Genomic DNA, 24494 nt, shown 5'->3' with positions numbered 1-24494 from the left:
TTCTCTACCTTCTGTTAAATTTTGAGTAATTTCCGTTGACCGGAAGTAGTAATTTACGCTACTTCCGATTTCTCAAAAAACTAATATAAATTTTTAAAGTACTAATAATATTGCGCACTATTATGCGCTTTTTTATTTGGCGTTCACTTGGTGTGCAATTAATTTGTCTACGAGATTTTATTCTATTTTTAAAACTTTAAGAATTTAAAGTGGATTAAAAATCATGTATATAGCCCGAGTTCCCATCCCCTGTTATTTTATATAAGAATATTCGAGAAAGTTTAGGGGAGATCACTCCCGGTTTATTATGTTCTAGTTCTCTTTTAAATGACAGGTTTTTTCTAGCTCCCCTGTAATTGTCAGTTCTTGACACAAACATACACACATGAATTAAAATTGTTTTATTTAATAAATTCAATGACTGATATTTTTTTAATTTCAACGAAGTCATTCCAGTAATTCTGGATATAAATTTAAAAAAAATGTTTATGATACTCTCCTATTAATTTTTTTAACATGCTATGAATTATTAATCTTGTTTATCTTCTCATTCAGCTGGGGTTAACACACCAGGTCCTGACCTGTTTAAATCCAGGGTGGAGATTCAGCTGGAATGTAAAAACCTTTTGAACAAAGATTTACTTTCCAAGTCAGATCCTTGCGCTGCTCTATACACGTTGTGTGCGGGGAAGTGGGAGGAGGTAACACAACTGTTTTACACTCTGATGAAATAATAATTCAATAAAAAGCAGGTAATGGAAATTTCCAATCATCATTTTAAAAAAAATATTTTAATATGTTTACAGTATGGAAGAACAGAGAATATAAAGAATAACCTGAACCCAAAGTTTGCCAAAACATTTGTCATCAACTATTTCTTTGAGGAAGTTCAGAAGCTGTTGATTGCTGTGTATGATATTGATAATGTCTCACCACAGTTGACAGATGATGACTTCTTGGGTCAGCTAGAGACCACACTGGGTCAGGTAATATATGCTGGGTCAGGTAATACTGTGGGGGAAGGGGGGTCTGTCAGCCTTAGGTGAGATTATACAGTGTGGGGATCTGTCAGCTTCGGGTCAGGTTAGACTCAGAGTTTTTAGTCATTGTTGGAAGAACTCGAAAACTTGCAATGTACAAATGATTTAGATATTTTATTGTTATCAAATTAAAAAGGATCTTATAAAACGATGTAACAATTTTTTCTCTTTCTTAGCTTGTATCCAACACCCCATTTACCTCTAAATTGTTTCTGAAGAATGGTAAGCAAGCTGGACAAGGAACCATCACAGTTAGTTCTTTTTAATTTTAAACTCATATTTTACAGAATTATTTATTTTTGCTTTTTTTTTTCCATTCTATAAATATTAAACTTATCATTACATTTCTTGATATACTTTTGTTATTTATTGTTTTAAATTATTTATAGATCAGAACAGAAGAAATCAAAGAAGGAACTGAAAACACTTTACTTACATTTAGAGCTTCAAAACTTGACAAAAAGGTAAGCATTAACTATGAATTAGGTCTGATTTTTTACTTTCTCGAATATACGAAGTATAGAGAAAGTCTTGTAATCGTGCAAAAAAAAAAATCGAGATTTTTACAAATCTCGACGTTTTACACCTCACTGATACGGAAAAACATAATTTTGCAATCTTGTCCGTATGTCTGTGTGTCTGTCTGTCTGTCTGTCCGTGTGTAAACACGATAACTTGAGTACCGTTACAGCTAGGTTGATGAAATTTCATATATAAGTATTTTATCAAAATCGTAGATCCGTATCAACTTTTGAGCGATTTCCAATTATCGGAAGTGGTACTTTTTCTACTTTGAATTTTTAAAAAGCCTATAACTTGAGTACTATTTCAGATAGAAAAATGAAATTTCACATGTAAGTAAAAGATCTAATTCTCTACCTTCTGTTAAATTTTGAGTAATTTACGCTAGTTCCGATTTTTCAAAAAACTAATGCAAATTTTAAAAGTACTAATAATATTGCGCACTATTATGCGCTTTTTTATTTGGCGTTCACTTGGTGTGCAATTAATTTGTCTACGAGATTTTATTCTATTTTTAAAACTTTAAGTATTTAAAATGGATTAAAAATCATGTCTATAGCCCGAGTTCCCATCCCTTGTTATTTTATATAAGAATATTCGAGAAAGTCTAGGGGAGATCACTCCCGGTTTATTTAATAGTTTAGAATTATTTTGTTTTACAAACATAAATGAATTATTTTTAGTTGCATATTTTGATTAGTAACTGGCACATGCCAGATAGTGTTTGATTTTTCTATTAAATATAACAGAGATTTTGTTATTGAGACCAAAGATTTTTTTGAGCTGCTGAAATCAGATAGGTGCAAGCTTACCGGGGTTATTTAACCTTTCTGGCTTGGTGGTCTGTGAGGCATATGAAGTAGAGTTCACCTGTTTCTGTGAAATTGGTATAGGAAGAGAAAGTGTCCAGCCACCGCCTTTACTTTGCCTAACCTGATTTAGGTGAGGTAGGCCTACCCATCCAGCTGTGAAGATCCAGTTACTCAATACTTACTCTAGCTTGGTAATCAAACTTGAGACTTGAGTGTTAGCACTTGTGCACTCTACCCTCTAGTATAGGAGATGTAGGTTGTGGGAGAGTCACTGCACTTATTTTACCAGAGGTAGATTGAACTGCACTTATTTTACCAGAGGTAGATTGACACATTTAACACCTGTTTCTTTGACCTTCTGATGGCAGTAAAATGAAACAATGTAGTAATAAAATAATGTGTTATCCCACAGGATTTCTTTGGGAAATCTGATCCCTACCTGGTAATAAACAGAGCAGCCCCAGATGGTAGCTGGCAAATGGTCCATACAACAGAGGTCAGTTCTATTATCAATATAAAAACGGTTGTATTAAATCAATGCAGTGGCGTCGTTAGGTCTGGTGTCACCCAGTGCTGTACTTCATGGTGTCACCCCCCACCCTAAAGAAACAAAGTATATATATATATATATATATATATATATATATATATATATATATATATATATATATATATATATATATATAAGTGTGTCGGCTTACATAGGCTTATAATTTAAATACATGCCACTTATGCGTACATGTATGTGTATACGTTTTAAACACTCACAAATTAAGCTTCTTTGGGTTGACAGGTCGTTAAAAGTAACCTAAATCCTTCATGGAGACCCTTCCAGTTGTCACTACAGAAACTCTGTGGAGGAAACAGACTTCAGAAAATTAAGGTCAGCCACAGTTAAATCTTTAGCCTTCATGCATACTGTGCTAAGATTTGAACATTAGTGTCAGTTGTTATTGTTGCGATTGCTATTGAAATGTTTCAATGTAATGTTTGATATATCTGTGCTAATACTTTATTTTTTTTACATGTAAATAGTGGTTGAAATATTTTAAATTATATCAGATTGATTGCTATGATTGGGATAGTAGTGGAAGCCATGATTTCATTGGCACCTGTACAACAACATTTGAAGAAATGTCCAGAGCAGCAACAAAAGAGGTATGGTCCTTCATATCTCCCTTTTGTTTTCATATTTCAGTCAACAGATTTTTCAAACTATTTTATATCTAATATATAAAGTTCAATTCTGTATGTAACGTGTTTGTAAAATGTAAAATGGTTGTCGTGGATACTTCCATGGATTTAAGTGTTAGATGATTATAGTGCTAATGGTCTAAATTTCTGAGTAAAAAAATACCATTGAAAGTCTTTAAAAACAATTTTGATTTTATATAATTAGAATGATAATTTTAAATTATGAACATTACATAAATTTTTAAAAAGTGTATCAACGTTTATAAAATTTCTAAAATTGTGTCTGAAATGTATTGACTGCACAGTTACTTACCTTTAAAAAACCCATTAAATCGGAGGAAGAAAGAATTTACTTTTTATTAATGTGTTTTGTTGTTAAGAAAAAAAAATTACATAATTAGCGGGGATTGATTAACTGCAATGTCGTTAGTATTTTTAATACTGCCTTTTATTTATTCTATACACTGAACATACTGTTCACTAATTATTTTTAAAAATCAATAACATTTAATAAGCCAGATCCTACAAATCCTATATGTTTACTTCTTTCCATTTACGGATAAGCTTGGAGTATTATAATTTTGTTCACTAAATTGAAACAGGCGCGTCCGCCGGCGCCCCTGCACGGATCGATTTGGCGACCTGGGCTATCATGTGAGCGCTATGCTGCATAATTTTGTTTTAAACAGTGCGATAGACTATGGATAAGAAAGGTTACTATAGTCTTTGAGTGAATTAAATCCGGGCGTCCTCCGGCACCCCGACAGGGTGCTATTTGACGCCCCGGGCCTTCCAGTGTACACTATGGTACCTACGTTCGCGTAAGTGAGTTCAAAAGACTATGAATAAGTTGGGCACTATAGTCGTTTACTAAGTTGAATCAGGCGGTTACGCCGCACGTAGTCATGGTGCGATTTGGCGCCCCGGACTAGACTGTGGACACTTTGAGTTTATCTTTGCGTTTGTGTTTTCTTTGTGTTTGAGTTTGGGTTTGCGTTTGTGGCTGTGTTTGCGTTTGGAATAGGGTTTGGGTTTGTTTTCGTTTGCTTTTTTCTTTGCGTTTGTGTTTTCTTTGTGTTTGTGATTGTGTTTGTGTTTGCGTTTGTTTTTGTGTTTTCGTTTGTGTTTGTGTTTGTATTTGCGTTTGCGTTATGTTTGCGTTTTTTTTTGTGTTTTGGTTTTGTTTGGTTGTAGTTGGGTTTGTGTTTGCGTTTGGATTTGTTTTCGTTTGCTTTTTTGTTTGCGTTAGTGTTTGTGTTTACTTTGTGTTTGTGGTTGGGTTTGTCTTTGCGTTTGTTTTTGTGTTTTTGTTTGTGTTTGTTTTGTGTTAGTGTTATGTTTGCGTTTTTTGTGTGTTTTGGTTGGTTGTGGTTAGGGTGGGCAATGCCTGATAAATGCTGATTACTAAACACATACGTTATGGTCCTTTACAGATACGTTTTTCAGAGAAGCCAGTGCAATGCCTGGCCGGGACGGCTAGTTTTCTTATAATCAACTTATTTATTTTAGATGTAACTTATCATTAGGGGACGGAGTGGTCTAGCGGTAGAGAGCTGGACTGCTAACCCGAAAGTCTCGAGTTCGAATCCGGGTTCAAGTCAGTAGACCGTCCCTGAGTCCACCCAACTCTGATGGGTACCTAACTCACGTTAGGGAAAGTAAAGGCGGCTGGGCATAGTGCTGACCACACTATCTCTTCATATGCCGAGGTCACAGAAACAAGTGAACTCTACTTCACTTGCCCCATAGACCGTCAGGTTTGAAAGGGAAACTTTACTTTTCTTATCATCTAAATATACAATTAAAATGGCAATAACATTTATTACATGAAAACTGTTAATTATAGATCAGTATTTTTAACATTTATGTTTTAATTTTAGCTTTATTCAATTAAGCACTAATACTTATATCAAATCAGTGGCGTGCAGAAGGGGGGGGGGGGGCAGGCCCCGGGCATCCACATCAAGGGGGCATACAACGGGGTAAATTTTTTTTTTTTTTTTTTTTTTTTAGGAAAGTTAAAAGTCTTCTTAGGTTTGTCTACCTAGACAGAATTATCAATTTGCCGAATTCATTCACCGAAATGTGTATTTACAATCAACAAAAGTCATCGTACTGTCCGTTTCATAACACTTCAGGGAGAAAGGGGCATTGGTGAAGGGTAGTGGTATAGTAGTCATTGATGTTCCGCGAATAAATGTATGCAGTCTTTCAATAAATAGAGTATCTGATACTTATTTATGTATAGTGTAGGTAGGGGCATCTTTTAGAGAACATGCCTGTCACAGCCCTTTTGTATGACTGGGTTCATGGCACAAACTAAAGGCAAATACAAACCACATTATTGGTGATTTTACAGTATTTTATTGATATCAGATAATATAGCAGCTACACTACTAGAACCACGACTTCAGTTTCGTCATCTCCTCGCGCTCTCTCTACCTCTCTCTGCTTCCTTTCCTTAGCGCATGCGCACACCCATCCTATATTTTATATTCATATCGCTTTTTTAGATACACACTCGAAACATACATTCATCTACATTTAACTGTTACAATGCCCATACTCATTTTATACTCTTATGGTAATCCATGATTATAATTTATACACTGTAGGGGCATCTTTAATGTAATTTTGCTTATATTCATCATAATAGTTTTGAAGGGCATCCAAACAGTAATTATGCCCGCATTCATTTTATATATCGTCAGGGCATCTTTAAAGTAATTTACTTGTATTCACGTTTGTATTTATATAATTACAGCAATTATGCCCATATTCGTTTTATATATTATCGGATGATATTTATTTTGCTTATATTCATTATTGAATGTCTGAAGGGAATACATGTAGTAATTATATGCCCATGTTCGTTTCATATATTATCGGGACATCTTTATTATATATCTATTCATTACATGATGTTTGTAGGGCTTCGATACAATAATTATGCCCATATTCATTTTGATGGACGTAACGGCATTCGTAGAGTGATTAAGCACATAGCCTGTTGTTTTTTTTTTTATTGTAATAATGTTCTTTTTAATATTCAAGACCATATGGATTTTTGTTTTTTCAAAATTTTGTAGGGATTAAATACAAACTTTAAAGTGCGTACTGTTTTGATACAGTGGGCTGAGTTCACTTGATTGTAAAGTTGTCCTGAAGTCTCACACGTCTTAATTACCGGCATTCATGGCCGCCCGGTAGTAGCGTCGAGAAACACATAAATAAGGTGTAGCTGGCTGTCACTTGGTTCCCTACCTCAATTTAGACACAAACCTCCTATTGTACTCGAATCTGGAGACTGTTTTTTTCCCATCCGATAAGCATAAATTTATGTAAGCCCTGCTAGGGGGGGGGGTACCTTAAAATCTACCCTACCCTTCCCTAGGCTTATCTAACTAACTACCGTCCGGTCAGTGCAAGCCCGGCTAAACCCAGACTGGTTAATACCTTAACCTTAGTCTAAATAATAAAACTACTAAAAATAAAACAAAAACTTTAACAATATAATAAAATTTATTTAACAAAATATGGAACCAAAAGTTATTATAAAAAAACTAGAATCTAGATCTAGACAAAATAAAACACTCAAGACATACAAAACAAACAGAACTCAACGAAACAAAACACGACTAAACAAAACAAAACAGGTGTATACTTCATGGAAAGAGGAACGCCTTCGCCCTCACCTCATCGCCTCAGCACACACAAAAGACATTACGTAAAAAACAGTACGTACAAAACAATATATATCAAACCAACTTTTTACACCAAACAAAACAATTCATATATAACAAAACACCCAGCCAAGTTGCACAAGCAACCTCACTGGAAGGGGGGGGGAAGAGAAAAAGAAAAGGAAAACATAAGAAAAATGCATGGTAATGGCAGATATATACATAAATATATACACAAGTTCAAAATGCTACCTACTAATACTATCTAGCTAAAGCCTCGAGTAAAACTAATCCCTACTATTACAATTCTAAAGCAATTCTCAAAAACACAACTAACCACTGTCTAACCAAGAATTAGCAACTTAAAAATAACGTGTAAAACAAATTCATTGTAGAACCAATCTTTCCTACACAAGTAGCAGCCCGAAGCCATTGGTCTACCTAAACAACATGATTATTGATAACATTAAAGTTAACACACTCCGCTAAGGCCCCAATGAAGGCAGACACAAAGCAAGCGATACTCAACATGACGTTGCACGAAACAGCACACACATTAATTTTTAACAACCTAAAACTCGAGGCAACTAAATTATGCTAATCTAATTACTGCCTAAAACAACTGACTATTGACTAAGCCAATCCTAGTCATCGTGGGGAACCCACAATAACAACACATCATAATAAGGTAAAACAAGTAAATGCACACACGCATTCGCACCTGTTTAGGAAACATTCCTAAACGCACTGGCCTAAACCACGTGGTCCGAAAACACACGCCAAGGGTTTAGAAAATACACAAATACATTTTAAATCTTTCAAAATAACACACCATGTGCATACCAGACATGCCGATGCCAACTATCTCGTTTTAGACGAAAAAGAAATAAAACGAGAACACATCGGCAGTCGCATTCATACAAATCACATAAAGATAAAGTATAAAAAAACAAATACCTCCACGAGTGCGGTGCGCCACGCGCAACACAGAAACCGACCCTATCTAAATCTTGCCTCGGGTCAAAAGAAAGAAAATTTATCCGAGCGGTCAATTTATACGGGCGGAAGAGGGACCCCGTGGCCGTTCCCCATTGGACCACCATGCACTCACAGATTCGCACCAAATAAAATAATACAAAATAATCCATTCACCCGCTCACATTTAAATGCACAGTCTGTGTGTTCTTTTACCTCACCACACCAACTTTCACCCACCCCAAAGCACCTACTCATTATCTTAATTGGGGGCACACAATATAGACCCAGTTTTATTTCAACTAATACTAGAGCCATCTGTACAGTAATTGATCCCAAATTGATGTAATGAAATGTTGGGGTGGGTTCAGGCCATGGTCAACATTAGTGGATTTTCCCCCATCTGAACTGGACAGAAGGCGTTACCTAGGTGTTAAATTTGGGAATTCACGTCCAAGTTGTAGGGAGGGTCTGACATAGCGAAGTGAATGGTTAGACACGGACCGATGTTTTAGAGTACCTAGCATCACATTTCCTTAAAGCATTGACCTTTTGACCGAGTGGTTTAGAGATTTTAAAAATCTGAAACATCTCTAGTTCAATGCACACTCTCACCTGTATTAGTTACACTATAGGAATTCCTAAACAGGCCAAGAGAGAAGCAGCCATAAATAAAGGCGTATCTGACGCGACGCCCTAATTGTAGACATTGACAACGTTTTTGTAACCTCGGTGCCGGGCGGTAATACAAAACCGGATGAGACTCTTTTGTAATGCATCACAGCCCCCCCCCCACACCACGACACGTCCCGCAATTGTCTCCCCCTCTCCCCCCCCCCCCAAGTTCCAACCATTCCAGTAGCGTAGTGAGGGGGGGGGGGGCGGGGGGGCATATGTCCCTGGGCGCCGACCTTAGGGGGCGCAAAAATGGGTTGGAAACATAAATTGAAATGTTGAGGGGGGTGCAAATCAAAAGTTTGAGGGGGGTGCAAATCGAAATTTTGAGGGGGGGGTGCTAATTGAAATCTTAAGGGGGGGGGGGGCTGCAAATCAAAAGTTTGAGGGGGGGTGCAAATCGAAAAGTTTGTCCCCGGGCGCAGGGAAGGGTCGCTACGCCTCTGAAACATACATTCCTTTTGGATTTTTTAGATGGCTGTAGTCAACGTTTCCATCTTAATTAAGATAAGTACAATTTTTAAAAAAATGCTTTTCTGTGTGTATTAACGGATTGTAACGGATTGTAACTAAGCTTTATATATATATATATATATATATATATATATATATATATATATATATATATATATATATATATATATATATATATATATATATATATATATATATATATATAAAGTATTTATGGGGGCATCTTCTACTTGAGTTTGCCCCGGGCATCTGTATAGGTCTGCGCGCCATTGAACCAAATGCTACAAAATCATTCAGCCTATGTTTCCTTAATATTTTTCAGGTGACCTGGCCATGTATCAATCCTGCCCGTAAAGCAAAGAAAAAAAAATACACCAATTCAGGAACTATACATTTAACCTCCTGTAAAGTGAGTTTTCATTTTTCCTCTCAATTAAAAAATCTCATTGGGTAGTGATTTGACCTAGCCAGAGAAAAGCAACTAATAAACAGCTCATTCTCTCACAAGTGACCTACACATCCCCCACTACTTTCAATTTCTACTTTTTTTTCTTGATTTTATTTGTACAACTCTCTTGAATTCTTTCCCACAGATTGTCAAAGAATACACCTTCCTAGATTTTGTGACTGCAGGCATGCAGATCAATTTTATAGTGAGTATTATTTAGTTGAGTTAAACAAACAGGCAGGTGCTTTGTTTTCATGGATGTGCTAACTAAGCTGATATCTTTCATTAGGTTGGTATAGATTTTACAGCATCAAATGGCAACCCGTCCCAGTCTACATCACTTCACTATATTAACCCTCTCGTACCCAATGAATACATGACAGCAATAAAAACTGTAGGGGAGGTGTGTCAGGACTACGACACGTAAGTTATTATATTTTTTTGCACGTTTGCATGAAGATAGTGTGGGAAAAGGAATTGTATTAAAACTGGATTGTTTGCACCTTTTGGGGTTAGAGGCACGACTGTCCAAATTTCCATAAAAATGGATGATCAGGCATTCTCTATTTGTATAGAGCTAACTGGCCTTAATGTTTACACTTAGACCTAAAGCCCAGTAGGCGAGGCCATTCTGTGTCATGTGGAGTGGTGGGTTCGGGTCCCGTCTGGCTAAAACTGTTTTCTTCACTAGGACTATATTATGTACCTGTGTCTACTTTTGGCTTTGAAATAATACTTAATGTCAGTGTTGCTGTGGTTAAATTAAGCAACGGCACAGGATGTTGTGGTTTATTACCAATAAATTTAAAAAAAAAGCATCTGTTGTGGTTAATTACTAATTTAATGATTGATTTTGTTAACAGTGACAAGATGTTCCCTGCCCTAGGCTTTGGAGCGCGAATACCACCTGATTTGGAATTATCTCATGAATTTCCTATAAACTTCAACCTTCAGTACCCCGATTGTCAAGGTGACTAGACTCTCAGTTGTAGATTACTTCATGTTATTTTGGCCGAATTTTAAAACATGTTTCTATGACTTCAGTTATTTCATGTTTTACTATGGTTGTAAGTGGGTATACAGGGAGGCTTGCTGACAAAACAAAACATTAACTGTTGTTATGCTCAATATTTAAAATAATTTAGCTTGATGTGGACATTATTTTATTATTTCACATTTTAATACTGAACTTCAATTTTGTAATATTTGTTTTTTAATATTTTGTTTTGATTATTCTAACTATCAAACATGTGGTATTGTAAAATATGTAAATATAACAAGTTATACCATTCTTGATGCAATGAAAGCTATATATTTCTATCTGATTTTGTCTGTATTTGCTAGGCATAGATGGGATTCTCGAAGCCTATTATAACTGTATCCGACTAGTCAAGCTGTATGGACCAACCAATGCTGCTCCTATCATTCATAATGTGGCCAGGTCTGCTGCTGATGCTCAGAAGGAGGAGGGCTCTAAAGGAGCTCATGTGAGTGGCGTTTTTTTTTTTTGGATTTACAATAAAATAGGTTCATAATCCTACTATCACAATTGTTAACGAAATTAGGATTATAAATGAAGTGGGTTCATAATCTTACTATCACAATTTTTGATGTAATAGGGATTTATAATAAAGTATGTTCTTAATTTTACTATTACAAATTTTTTAAATACAAATTTAACATTAAGTAAGTTTATAGTGTTACTATCACAATTTTTAACGAAATAGGAATTTAAGTTAAAGTGGGTTCATAATCCTCACAATTTTAAAGAAATATAAAATGAAGAATTTAAAATGAAGTGAGTTCATTATCTTACAATCAACTATTTTAAAAAAAATTTCAACTACACTGTTAAACAATGCTGCAATTAAAATCTTTATTTAAACAGTCAAATCTCTTTCATTAATTCTTACCTATTAGAATCAGAAGGTATAACAAGCAATACATTGAAACATTTAAGACACAACTAAAAATACTTTTATATTTTTTATATTTATCCTAGTTTATAATCTGTTACAAAAATTGGGGAACTTAAGTAAAGTGTCTTTTTGTTTTCCAGGCCTATTTCATCCTACTGATGCTGACCGATGGTGTTCTAAGTGACATGTCCAATACAAAAAGTGCTATAGTAGAGGCCAGCAAACTGCCCATGTCTCTCATCATAGTTGGAGTGGGCCAAGCAGACTTCAGTGACATGGAGGTATTAGATGCAGACGATGGGGTGCTGAGGGCAGCTAATGGGGAGCCAGCTAAGAGAGATATTGTCCAGTTTGTTCCCTTCGGGGATTTCAAACATGTAAGCAAAAATTTCAAACTCTCACTAATTCATGCATGTGCCTATGTAAAGTTTCTTACATCTGGTAACAATAAATAATTTTCATCTTATATCTTTGTATCCTTTTGATTCATTGTGGGACAAAGGGCTTCTGTCCTATAATTTTAATAAAATTTATATAGTTAAACTCCAATTTCAATTTATTTTAGAATTGGTGTTGTTTAGTAGAATACGCGTAAACCTTATTCTACAATGTAATATATTTATTTACAGAGCAGCCCAACAGAGTTGGCGCGCCATGTTTTGGCTGAAGTCCCAAACCAAGTGACTGAATACTACAAGATGAGAGGGCTACAGCCTATGGCAAAACCCACCTAGATCTACAGACACAGATGGATGATAACAGTCTTGTTTCTGGATGAAGACAGTCCTGTATCTGGATGATAACAGTCCTGTATCTGGATGATAACAGTCCTGTATCTGGATGATAACAGTCCTGTATCTGGATGATGACAAATGGATGAAGACAGTCTTGTATGTGGGTGATGACACTTGTATCTGGATGATGACAGTCCTGTATTCAGTGATGGAATCACTTGATGGGTGATTTTTAAACTTATTGTTACCATGGGAACAAAGTTAACATTTCCACGGGAAAAAAGTACAAAACATGGAATGTTTATAAAAACATTTTTTTAAATATTCCTGCTTTAAAGTATAAGTGACAAGTCTGTACAGGAAAGGTTTAGATAGGAAAAGCTGACAAAGTTCAGCAATATTACCCAGGTATGTCAGTTTAAAATGAGAGTACATTTGATTTCTTTCCTACTTTACATACAAATAATGAAGCTTCTTGCTTTTTTACTTTCTCGTATATACGAAATATAGAGAAAGTCTTGTAATCGTGCAAAAAAATCCAGATTTTTGCAAATCTCGACGTTTTACACCTCACTGATACGGAAAAACATAATTTTGCAATCTGGTCCGTATGTCTGAGTGTGTGTGTGTGTTTGTTTGTCTGTCTGTGTGTAAACACAATAACTTGAGTACCGTTACAGCTAGGCTGATGAAATTTCAAATATAAATATTTTATCAAAATCGTAGATCCTGATAAACTTTTGAGCGATTTCCGATAACCGGAAGTGGTACTTTTTCTACTTTGAATTTTTCAAAAGCCTATAACTTGAGTACTATTTCAGATCTATATCTCTACCTGCTGTCAAATTTTGAGTAATTTCCGTTGACCGGAAGTACTAATTTACGCTATTTCCGATTTATCAAAAAACGCATGTGAATTTATAAACTACTAATAATATTCCGCACTATTATACACATCTTTATTCGGCGTCCGCTTGGTGCGCAATTCTTTTTTTATGAGATTCTATTCTATTTTAAAAAGTTTAAGTATTTAAAATGGATTAAAAATCATAACTATATCCCGAGTTACCATCCCCTGTTGTTTTATATAAGAATATTCGAGAAAGTTTAGGGGAGATCACTACCGTTTTATTTTTTTTTTTGCCTTAATTCTTTACAATTAGATACCTGTTTTTACTCTTTAAGGCATATTTATATTGGTTTCTGTCATTAGAATATTTTGTTATCTCAGTTTAATAGAAGGGATTAGATAAATTTTAAAGTTTTCTTGCTTTTGTACTGTATAGGCCAAAAATATAGGCCTAATAGTCTAATTAGACTAGTATCATATCTATTAATATATTAATACTAATACTATTATCTTTCAATGCCAAATATGCTATGCTAAATTCAATTTTTCTACCATATATTTATATTTCAAAAGTGCGTTATTGTTTCCTATATAATTAACCATTATACACTGCTTTCATAGTTTGTAGGATCTGAATATTTCATTTTCTCATAGTTTTTTGAAACATTTGTTATTTGTTGTGATTCATCTATATATAAAATCTGCCGTTTTTTTTAACTTTCTCGTATACAGAGTATAGAGAAATTATTGTTATCGTGCAAAAAAACCACATGAAGTTTTGACAGTTTCCACCGTTTTACTTCTCAGTATTTCATCATAAACGGAGTATAGGGGACTCAGGCAAAAATGCTAAATCCAGATTTATTAAAATTTCGGCGTTTTACGCGTTATCGAGTCGGAAAAACTGGACTTTGCAATTCTGTCCGTGTGTGTGTCTGTGTGTGTGTGTGTATGTGTGTGTGTGTGTGTGTGGATTTGCGTCTGTAAACACGATAACTTCTAGATCTAGAATCCAAATAGATAAAATAAATTTTATAAGTTTAGACCGGAAAAATTGTATTGTATACATTTCATAGCGTACATAGGTCTAGATCAAATTTGAATGAAAAAGTTCATTCCTTTTTATTCTAAACTCGGCAGATTACGTCATTAGTTAATGTAAAAATATTAGTGACGTCATTGTTTCATGGGTTCTTTTTCACAACTATAAACACTTTTCGTGTTGCATAATTAAAACTGTTTTTCTACATTCTAATATGCCTTTATTTTTTATTTTTCTTCTTTAAATAAAATGTTGGTTATACATTTAAAAAATCTACCATATTATTTTCAACAAAAATCCGTATCAAGTTCTCTATATATCGCTGAAGATTCTGATGTGATACCCTGCGAAAATATTTTGCGGACAGAGATAGAGAGAGAGAAGTGCGCACATGGCCTTTTATATATTAGGATGTATCATATGCAGAGGTCATTGAAACAGGTAAACTCTACCTCCCCTTCATTGATTCTCTGGTTCGAAAAGGTAGCCTACTTATATATATATATATATATATATATATATATATATATATATATATATATATATATATATATATATATATATATATATATATATATATATATGTGGGTGGGTGGGTTTGTCAGTGCGTAAATAGTGGGATAGTAATGATAAATGATTGACTGTAAATAAAAGCAACATAGACATATAGCAATCAGTAAACACTTAGATTTATTTATTCTTGTTTTGATTGAAAACTCACTTGTCACAAATCACCACATTCTTTTGGAAATCCTTGATGACACAAACTCACATTAAAAAGAAAAAAAGTAGAAGAGATTCAAATCTGTGTCCAAAAGGTTATCCTGGAGACGTAGGTCCGGACTCCTGGTTTCTTCATCTTGGGATCACACCTGCTGCGTTCGTCAAACAGACGACACCGGATTTTATTGTTCTCCTTCTCAATGGAGGCGTACAGGCAGCTGGGCAGCTTCTTGCAGCTGTCCAAACAGCTGAACTTGGAGAAGACGACAGACTCGCGCAGAGGTTTGTACACGGAGAGGAGGTTTTTTTCTTTCAGCCTCCAGATTTGTTGCTGGATTCGGTCTGGGGAGAAAAATAGTTTGCAGTTGATTTAGATCTATTTATGGCAGGTTCAATACCCGTGTTACATTTTTTTTAATTAGACCTACACTTTCGCTTAACACTCTCAATATATTGTATTAATTTTGTAGGCCAAACAGAGATGTAGCGACCCCTTCTGGTGCTCGGGGACAAACTTTCAATTTGGCGCCCCCCCCCCCCAATATGATTTTCATATTTATAATTCAGAACTGCAACTAAAATGAGCTTTTATTTTTTTTCAACCCATTTTGGCACCCCTAGAGTTGGCGCCCGGGGACATATGTAAACCCTCCCCCGTCGCTACACCTCTGAGGCCAAATAACATTTTAAACTATTTTACAATGAAAGCGTCGAATTTGGGATTAACAATTTTACAATGAATGCGTCGAATTTGGGATTAACACAGATTATCAATAGAGGTTTGTTGCTGAAGAGTTGTCTACCTGTGGATGCCAGATTGGCTTGATGAACAGCCACTGCGTCAGGATCAGCCCAAGGAAAGTTCTGGCAAAAAATATAAATAGAACAATATAATTATACATATATCAATAATAGAGGACTTAACTATTCAATAATCTATTTAAAACATGATATTTTGAATTTTTTTTTAACTCTCATTGATTAGGTTGACCTATGTTTCCCATTACAATAATTTTTCTTCTTCGTTCTATGTTTAACAATATTGAAGTGTATTTCCTCCAACACAATTAAGCATTACGTGTTCAAATTTTATTCGCCATACGCACCATCACTCTGACTTCGGCCTATTTTTCTTTCATGGTGTCCACCCAAGAACAAAATACAAGGCATTAGTTCTTTGATACTAGATGGGTTGTCGTCCCAGTTCACGAGACTCACCTACTTGGGGACCGCGTGGTTGGGGGGCAGAGCGTATGAGGATAATCACATTTTTAAATATGGAAAGCAAGTGTTGATATTATAAAACACGTGTATATTTTGGGGCTGTTTATATTGACTCTCCACCAATCGCAGTGTTTCATAATTACATGTCATAAGTTGATACATCAATACGGCTCCCGACCTCTATCTCTCTGTTGTGTCATTACATTTTACATACCATCTGAACAGTGGCGTCAATAGGTCGAGTGTCACCCGCTGCGGACACTAAGAGTTTTACCCCATCCAACAATTTTCCAATTTCAGTTAGGTGTCACCCTCCTTACTATTATCTTATTTATAACAGGATAAAACATTGTTTTGACTGCTAATTTTACTATTTGGTGTCCACCCCTACCCTAAAATATGTCATTGCGGACCGCATGCCCAGCCCCCCGCTTTGTGACATTACTGCATCTTAATATTTCATTTCAAGTAACAAGACCTTACCCCTACAGGGCTCCCACCCTCCATAGCCAGAGGTGCAGCGTAGGCCGAGGCCTCCCCTTGCCCGTACACATAGCCCCCAAATCTGACGTTGAGCTTCTCTATGCCGCTGTCGACCAGGTGAAATCCTGTGTTGGGGATTTTCTCATTGGCCACCACATAGCCGGTGGTCCCCAACGCTCGCCAGGTGGGCGTCTTGGTTTTGTTGACTGTAAAGCAACGGTAAATCAACGTAGAGGGTTAATATGGAAGGGGGTGTATATGTGATAATATTAACTATCCTGAAGGTTTCAGGTTCGAAACCAGTGCGTGTCAGGAATTTGTTTTCACTAATAAGATCTTAAGAGTTGGCCCCATCCAGCTTCACTTGTTCCAACAACCACGGCATATGAATGGATGGTGTGGTTAGCACTATGTCCAGCCGCCTTTACCCTCCCTGAGTCTGGTGCTCATCAGAGCTGGATGGACTCAGGGACGTCGTTTGGACTCGAGTCCCATGACTCTAATGATTAACTCAATGTTAACAACGACTTTACTACTTTACCAGACAAAGATTCTATAAAAAAAGTATTAAAGCCTAAAACTAAAACTTATTGAATATGTTTCGAGCGCCACATACACTAGCGAATATGTTGATACTTACTGAATATATTTTGGGCGTCATTAGCGAATATGCTGACACTTACTGTATATGGTTCGGGCGTCACATACACTAGCGAATATGTTGACACTAACTTACTGAATATGTTTTGGGCGTCATTAGCGAATATGTTGATACTTACTGTATATGTTCCGGGCGTCACATACACTAGCGAATATGTTGACACTTACTGAATATGTTCCGGGCGTCATTAGCGAATATGCTGACACTTACTGTATATGGTTCGGGCGTCACATACACTAGCGAATATGTTGACACTTACTGAATATGTTTTGGGCGTCATTAGCGAATATGTTGATACTTACTGTATATGTTCCTGGCGTCACATACACTAGCGAATATGTTGACACTTACTGAATATGTTCCGGGCGTCACATACACTAGCGAATATGTTGACACTTACTGTATATGTTCCGGGCGTCACATATACTAGCGAATATGTTGACACTACTGTATATGTTCCGGGCGTCACATATACTAGCGAATATGTTGACACTACTGTATATGTTCCGGGCGTCACATATACTAGCGAATATGCTGACACTTACTGTATGTTCCAGGGCGTCATTAGCGAATATGCTGACACTTACTGTATATGTTCCGGGCGTCACATATACTAGCGAATATGTTGACACTACTGTATATGTTCCGGGCGTCACATATACTAGCGAATATGCTGACACTTACTGTATATGTTCCGGGCGTCATTAGCGAATATGTTGACACTTACTGTATATGTTCCGGGCATCACATACACTAGCGAATATGTTGACACTTACTGTATATGTTTTGGGCGTCACATACACTAGCGAATATGTTGACACTTACTGTATATGTTTTGGGCGTCACATACACTAGCGAATATGTTGACGGTGTTCTGCTGTAGGTTGCTGCCGTTTCTTGTGGCGTCTATCAGCACGCTAGGGACGTGGACGTAGTTGCTGAAATGTTCCAACGGCTCCACGATTAGCAGGAAGGGAAACACGGCAGACGATTGAGTGACCTGGCTCAAGAAGACATGTGGGTAATGATGGTAGGATTTTAGTGGCGGGCGTCCACATTTGTAGTCAGGGTAGGGTGGCGGTGGTAGGGGGTTTACCATTTGTGTCTATAGTAGGGTGGTAGGGGTGAAGGTCAATATTTGTATCTATGGTAGGGTGGTAGGGGTGGGGGCAATATTTGTATCTATGGTAGGGTGGTAGGGGTGAAGGTCAATATTTGTATCTATGGGAGGGTGGTAGGGGTGGGGTCAATATTTGTATCTATGGTAGGGTGGTAGGGGTGAAGGTCAATATTTGTATCTATGGTAGGGTGGTAGGGGTGAAGGTCAATATTTGTATCTATGGTAGGGTGGTAGGGGTGAAGGTCAATATTTGTATCTATGGGAGGGTGGTAGGGGTGAAGGTCAATATTTGTATCTATGGTAGGGTGGTAGGGGTGGGGGCAATATTTGTATCTATGGTAGGATGGTAGTGTCGGTTTCAAGGACAAGCTGGTGCAAAAAATGATAAGTTACGCAATACAGATACACAAGCTTTACACAATGTAAAGACGAACTTGGAATAGATGGATATAAAACATAACGGTGTGTATACATCTCGAAAAACTATTAATGTAAACAGGATGGTTCTACTAGTTCTAGAATATATATATATATATATATATATATATATATATATATATATATATATATATATATATATATATATATATATATATATATATATATATATATATATATATATATATTCTAGAACTAGTAGAACTATCAGTTGAGCATACAGTTGATCAGTTTTCATAAAACAAACATAAACACGAAAGAAGACTTGCCTGTAATCTGCCATCCCCCTGTATCATTAGATAGTCGTGGTCTGTGATGAAAATGTCCTTAAAATCCCCAGGTTTGTCCAGTTTAAATGTCTTCATGTCAGACCGGTACACGGTAACGTTGTGGTCACCAGACATCACACGTACCAGATTGGCTGGTTAAAAAATACACACATACATTATATATATATATATATATATATATATATATATATATATATATATATATATATATATATATATATATATATATATATATATATATATGCTTTTTTCAACGCTCCTAATTCAAATTTTCTATTTACGACATCTATACAAAAAACCAAATACATTTTTGTGTAAAAAAAATCAAAATTACCGAGCGAGTTTTCTGGGGGTGACTGGGTGATGTAAGATCTACCCCACAGGGACAGGGGCACGAGCTGCTCGACCAGCAGGTCACCCCCTCCCCCGTCGTTCACCGGATTGGTCAGTGCTACAGTGCTGAAGACGGCGATTGGCTTGCTGGCGCTGATCCTGCTTCCTGTTAGGTCGCAGTCCGGGCAGTTCGGGATTTGTCGGATTTCAGAAACTTCGTACTTGTTTAGAGTTGCCTAGTGGACAAAAAATGAAACTTATTTATTTTTTAAATCGGGTCGGTGGTAAAAAAAAAAACAACAACTAACTACATTAAAAATATAATTATATTGCACATTTTAGATTTTATAATTTTCGAAATTTAAAATTTGTAATCAATGAACATTGTCTATAAAAGTAATGTTCTCTTTTTTAACCTGACGGTTCATGGGGCAAGTGAAGTAGAGTTCACCTGTTTCAGTAACCTTGGCATTTTAAAAGGTAGTGTGGCCAACACTACGCCCAGGTGATTTTACTTTCCTTAACGTGAGTTTCGTACTCAACAGAGCTGAGTGGATTCAGAAAAGTTCCACTGACTTGAACCCGGATTCAAACTCGAGACTTCAGAGTTAGAAGTCTAGCGCTCTACCGCTTGGCCACGCCATTCCATAAACATTAGGTAACAAATTTCGTGATACAGTTTTTATTGATGACAGAAATCATCGACTTCACAACAAGCAAATAACAAGATACACACGTACTTGAGGAAAATATCGCAACAAGCGACTAATAAGATACACAAACACTTGAGAAAAACATCACACCAAGCGACTTACAAGATACACAAACACTTGAGAAAAACATCACAACAAGCGACTAACAAGATGCACAAACACTTGAGAAAAACATCCCAACAAGCGACTAACAAGATACACAAACACTTGAGAAAAACATCACAACAAGCGACTAACAAGATACACAAATACTTGAGAAAAACATCACAACAAGCGACTAACAAGATACACAAATACTTGAGAAAAACATCACAACAAGCGACTAACAAGATACACAAATACTTGAGAAAAACATTACAACAAGCGACTTACAAGATACACAAACACTTGAGAAAATCATTACAACAAGCGACTTACAAGATACACAAATACTTGAGAAAAACATCACACCAAGCGACTTACAAGATACACAAATACTTGAGAAAAACATCACAACAAGCGACTTACAAGATACACAAATACTTGAGAAAAACATCACACCAAGCGACTAACAAGATACACAAACACTTGAGGAAAACATCACAACAAGCGACTAACAAGATACACAAATACTTGAGAAAAACATCACACCAAGCGACTAACAAGATAAACAAATACTAGAGAAAAAAAAGTTTTACCCTGATGACGCTCCTGGGAGGATACTCTATTCCTCTGATGGAGGCGATAGATTTTTGGGAAGAAGACGAGAGGAAAACTTCGAACGATGTCTGGTCCTCCTGAGTGACGATACCCATAAACCCTTGGCTGGAAGTTTCAATTTTTAAAATTCAGATAGTTTTGATTAAGAAAGGATATATCAATGTGTAAAAACAAGGAAGTATTGAATTATTATACGTGGTGCTGGTTAATAAATTATCGAAATTTGTGTTTAAAACAATGCTTCGAAATACACATTTTATTCGTAAAGTTGTGCTAGTTCTGAAAGTTGATGTTTGTTTTAAAATCTTCGTTTATTCTACCCAGTGGCGTAGCGAGGTCGGGTGTCACCCGGTGTGGCACTTAATGGTGTCACCCCCCAGAGCCGTAGCGACCCTTCCCGGGGACAAACTTTCAAGTTTTCGATTTGCACCCCCCCCCTCAAGTTTTTCTCTATATATTTTGCTCTTTTTTGCCTTGGTGTCACCCCCCTAAATGGTGTCACCCGGTGCGGTCCGCACCCCCCCCCCCTCGCTACGCCCCTGATTCTACCCAAGTCGTCACCTGGGGATGTTGAAGGCCGTGAGGCTGGGAAAGATGTACTCAGTGCCCAGCGCAGTGACGGGCAGGACCGTGAAGAGCGCCGCCTGGTTGGCGCTGGGGTTCAGGCCGTACACTGAGATCAGGCCCGTCGACTCGACGAGGATCACCTTCGTCTCGTTGCCGAACTCGGTGGTCCGGAGGGCCGCTGCGATGGGGACCACCGCTGGGGTGGACGACGTCAGGCGGATGGTTTCGTTGACCTTGACCCCGTCGGTGTAGGACGGCGAGGTGGCCCGCACCGTGATCTCGTTCGATGACCTGGTGGTGAAGTACAAATGCAGCGGCCTTGCCGGCAAGGTCACCCGGCTGCCTTCAGTAAAATACAGGATGAAGCGGGTGCCTTCTGTGTGCATAGTAGTCTGGAACACGTTAAAATCTCTTTTACGTATTCGGGAGTGGGCGGGGGGGGGGGGCACAAGGTATTTTAATCAAAACATACATGCAGAGGCGTAGCGACCCTTTCCGGCGCCCGGGGACAAACTTTCGATTTACACCCCCCCTCAACCTTTCAATCTATTTTTCCAACCCATTTTGGCGCCCCCTAAGGTCGGCGCCCGGGGACATATGTCCCCCCCCCCGCCCTTCCCCCTTTCGCTACGCCTCTGCATACATGAATATGTTCCATGCGTCACATACACTAGCGAATATGTTGATACTTACCTGTAGATTAAGAAATTCAATAATTGCCTATATTTTAGCCAGCAGGCAAGAATTAAACATCTTACCTTTGCATCTTGCAGCCCTATAGCCAAGAGGGACACGTAGATCTGCAATAAACGGCTGGGTTACTTTTATGGTCTCATAACATAAACTAGTTATGTTAAAGAGCGTCTAGAAAATACTAAACAATGTTAAATCTGCCTATAAATTGCTGCACCGGATATAAAACTGGCAAGGCCGCAATGCTATTTTTGATAAGAAGCATTTTATAAGTCCAGATATTAAATGTCTGTGTCATATATTTGTTGCTTTTAAAAAGCAGTTTGCCGGATATAATTTAATATGGATTATAAAGATACGAGGTGCTAACAATCGTAATAGATTACATTTTCAAATTTTCAATTATTTTTTTTTTTTGTTTTTACAATTTTTTTTTCTGAAAATCACTTTTGAAAAAAATTGAAATTAGTGCAAATAAATACACCATTTTAACTATAAAAGAAAAACCATTCAGTAAATAAACCACGAGGAATATGTCATAGTACGTTAACTTGACAATAGTAAAACAATTTAGCAAATAATTGCACGAAAGGCTGATCTAAGGCAGAAAAACTATCTGGTATTACATAAACAATGAAAATCAGCCAGAATGATTTATGGGCTGTAAAATATGAACATCAGGCAAATAGACATCAAAGTGGAATCATGAAACAAAGAAACAGATAGCAATCCGGAACTACAAAGATAATCATAACGCATCAGTCAGATAGAGCTATGGCTGACATAATATCTAAACATTGTAACATTTCTCACACAATAAAATGTTATACTCTACGGCTGACATAATATCTAAACATTGTAACATTTCTCACACAATAAAATTTTATACTCTAGGGCTGACATAATATCTAAACATTGTAACATTTCTCACACAATAAAATTTCATATTCTAGGGCTGACATAATCTAAACATTGTAACATTTCTCACACAATAAAATTTTATACTCTAGGGCTGACATAATATCTAAACATTGTAACATTTCTCACACAATAAAATTTTATACTCTACGGCTGACATAATATCTAAACTTTGTAACATTTCTCACACAATAAAATTGTATACTCTAGGGCTGACATAACATCTAAACATTGTAACATTTCTCACACAATAAAATTTTATATGCTAGGGCTGACATAATATCTAAACATTGTAACATTTCTCACACAATAAAATTTTATATTCTAGGGCTGACATAATATCTAAACTTTGTAACATTTCTCACACAATAAAATTGTATACTCTAGGGCTGACATAACATCTAAACATTGTAACATTTCTCACACAATAAAATTTTATATGCTAGGGCTGACATAATATCTAAACATTGTAACATTTCTCACACAATAAAAGTTCATATTCTAGGGCTGACATAATATCTAAACATTGTAACATTTCTCACATAATAAAAGTTCATATTCTAGGGCTGACATAATATCTAAACATTGTAACATTTCTCACATAATAAAAGTTCATATTCTAGGGCTGACATAATATCTAAACATTGTAACATTTCTCACACAATAAAAGTTCATATTCTAGGGCTGACATAATATCTAAACATTGTAACATTTCTCACACAATAAAAGTTCATATTGCTCCCGTTTGTAAACTGCTGGTAACTCAGAACAACTCCGAACCAAAAAAAGTGCTGGTAACTCAGAACAACTCCGAACCAATAAAAAGTGCCGGGAAATCAGAACAACTCCGCGCTCATGAGATCGATGGGCGGGAAAAACTGCCGATAGATCACGTGGCAGACAGCCAATGTCAGACGAAATTGTCTCCATGTTGCTGTCAGTGTCAGGCTGATTTATGTGCTGACCGTTAGAACTTGCAGCAAATTAAGAGTCTGTGTGGGTATGGGATTGTGTACGTATGTACATCTGAAACATATACATAAGCGTACCTGTGTAAGCATATAAAGGTATACGATGTCTGCAAAAAAAAAAAAAAAAAAAAAAAAAAAAACAAGTAACATATCCAACGAAATTGTCCGAAAATTGATATAACGGATAATTCAAAAATAAAATTCTTCTAATAACCAGTTCACTACTTATTTTTAAATTACTTTAGATGGTTATGTTGTTCATCCATTTTTTGGTTCATTCTTTTTGTTGTTGC

General features: G+C 36.5%; 3 protein-coding genes across 3 annotated transcripts in view; 2 read left to right on the top strand and 1 right to left on the bottom strand.

Moving 5' to 3' along the window:
• LOC131935434 (copine-3) overlaps positions 1 to 13202 on the top strand; it is a 16389-nt gene extending 3187 nt beyond the window's left edge. The window contains exons 3-16 of the mRNA XM_059291834.1: positions 556 to 701; positions 807 to 986; positions 1217 to 1291; positions 1430 to 1504; positions 2787 to 2870; positions 3168 to 3257; positions 3437 to 3532; positions 9698 to 9784; positions 9969 to 10028; positions 10113 to 10246; positions 10687 to 10793; positions 11168 to 11310; positions 11883 to 12119; positions 12372 to 13202. Coding sequence (XP_059147817.1) covers positions 556 to 701; positions 807 to 986; positions 1217 to 1291; positions 1430 to 1504; positions 2787 to 2870; positions 3168 to 3257; positions 3437 to 3532; positions 9698 to 9784; positions 9969 to 10028; positions 10113 to 10246; positions 10687 to 10793; positions 11168 to 11310; positions 11883 to 12119; positions 12372 to 12476 — 1619 coding nt within the window. The 3' untranslated portion in view covers positions 12477 to 13202. The remainder of the gene's footprint in view (positions 1 to 555; positions 702 to 806; positions 987 to 1216; positions 1292 to 1429; positions 1505 to 2786; positions 2871 to 3167; positions 3258 to 3436; positions 3533 to 9697; positions 9785 to 9968; positions 10029 to 10112; positions 10247 to 10686; positions 10794 to 11167; positions 11311 to 11882; positions 12120 to 12371) is intronic.
• The window catches only part of LOC131935375 (putative tRNA N6-adenosine threonylcarbamoyltransferase), a 325139-nt gene that overhangs the window by 10759 nt on the left and 289886 nt on the right, over positions 1 to 24494 (top strand). The gene's annotated exons all lie outside the window — the stretch shown is intronic.
• Positions 15072 to 24132, bottom strand: LOC131935433 (uncharacterized). Its single transcript, XM_059291833.1, has 9 exons — positions 23950 to 24132; positions 22378 to 22419; positions 21614 to 22011; positions 21031 to 21157; positions 19642 to 19876; positions 18236 to 18283; positions 16799 to 17004; positions 15895 to 15955; positions 15072 to 15433 (listed from the first exon to the last, which is right to left on the bottom strand). Exons 1-9 carry the CDS (start codon positions 23962 to 23964, stop codon positions 15168 to 15170), a joined length of 1398 nt encoding a protein of 465 aa, XP_059147816.1. The 5' UTR covers positions 23965 to 24132; the 3' UTR covers positions 15072 to 15167.

The sequence above is a fragment of the Physella acuta genome, unplaced genomic scaffold (assembly GCF_028476545.2).
Source record: "Physella acuta isolate Inbredline_101_S28 unplaced genomic scaffold, ASM2847654v3 ptg000144l, whole genome shotgun sequence".
NCBI classification, from domain to species: Eukaryota; Metazoa; Mollusca; class Gastropoda; family Physidae; genus Physella; species Physella acuta.
The sequence above is the reverse complement of the archived record's forward strand: the minus strand, read 5'-3'. Positions and strand labels throughout refer to the sequence as shown.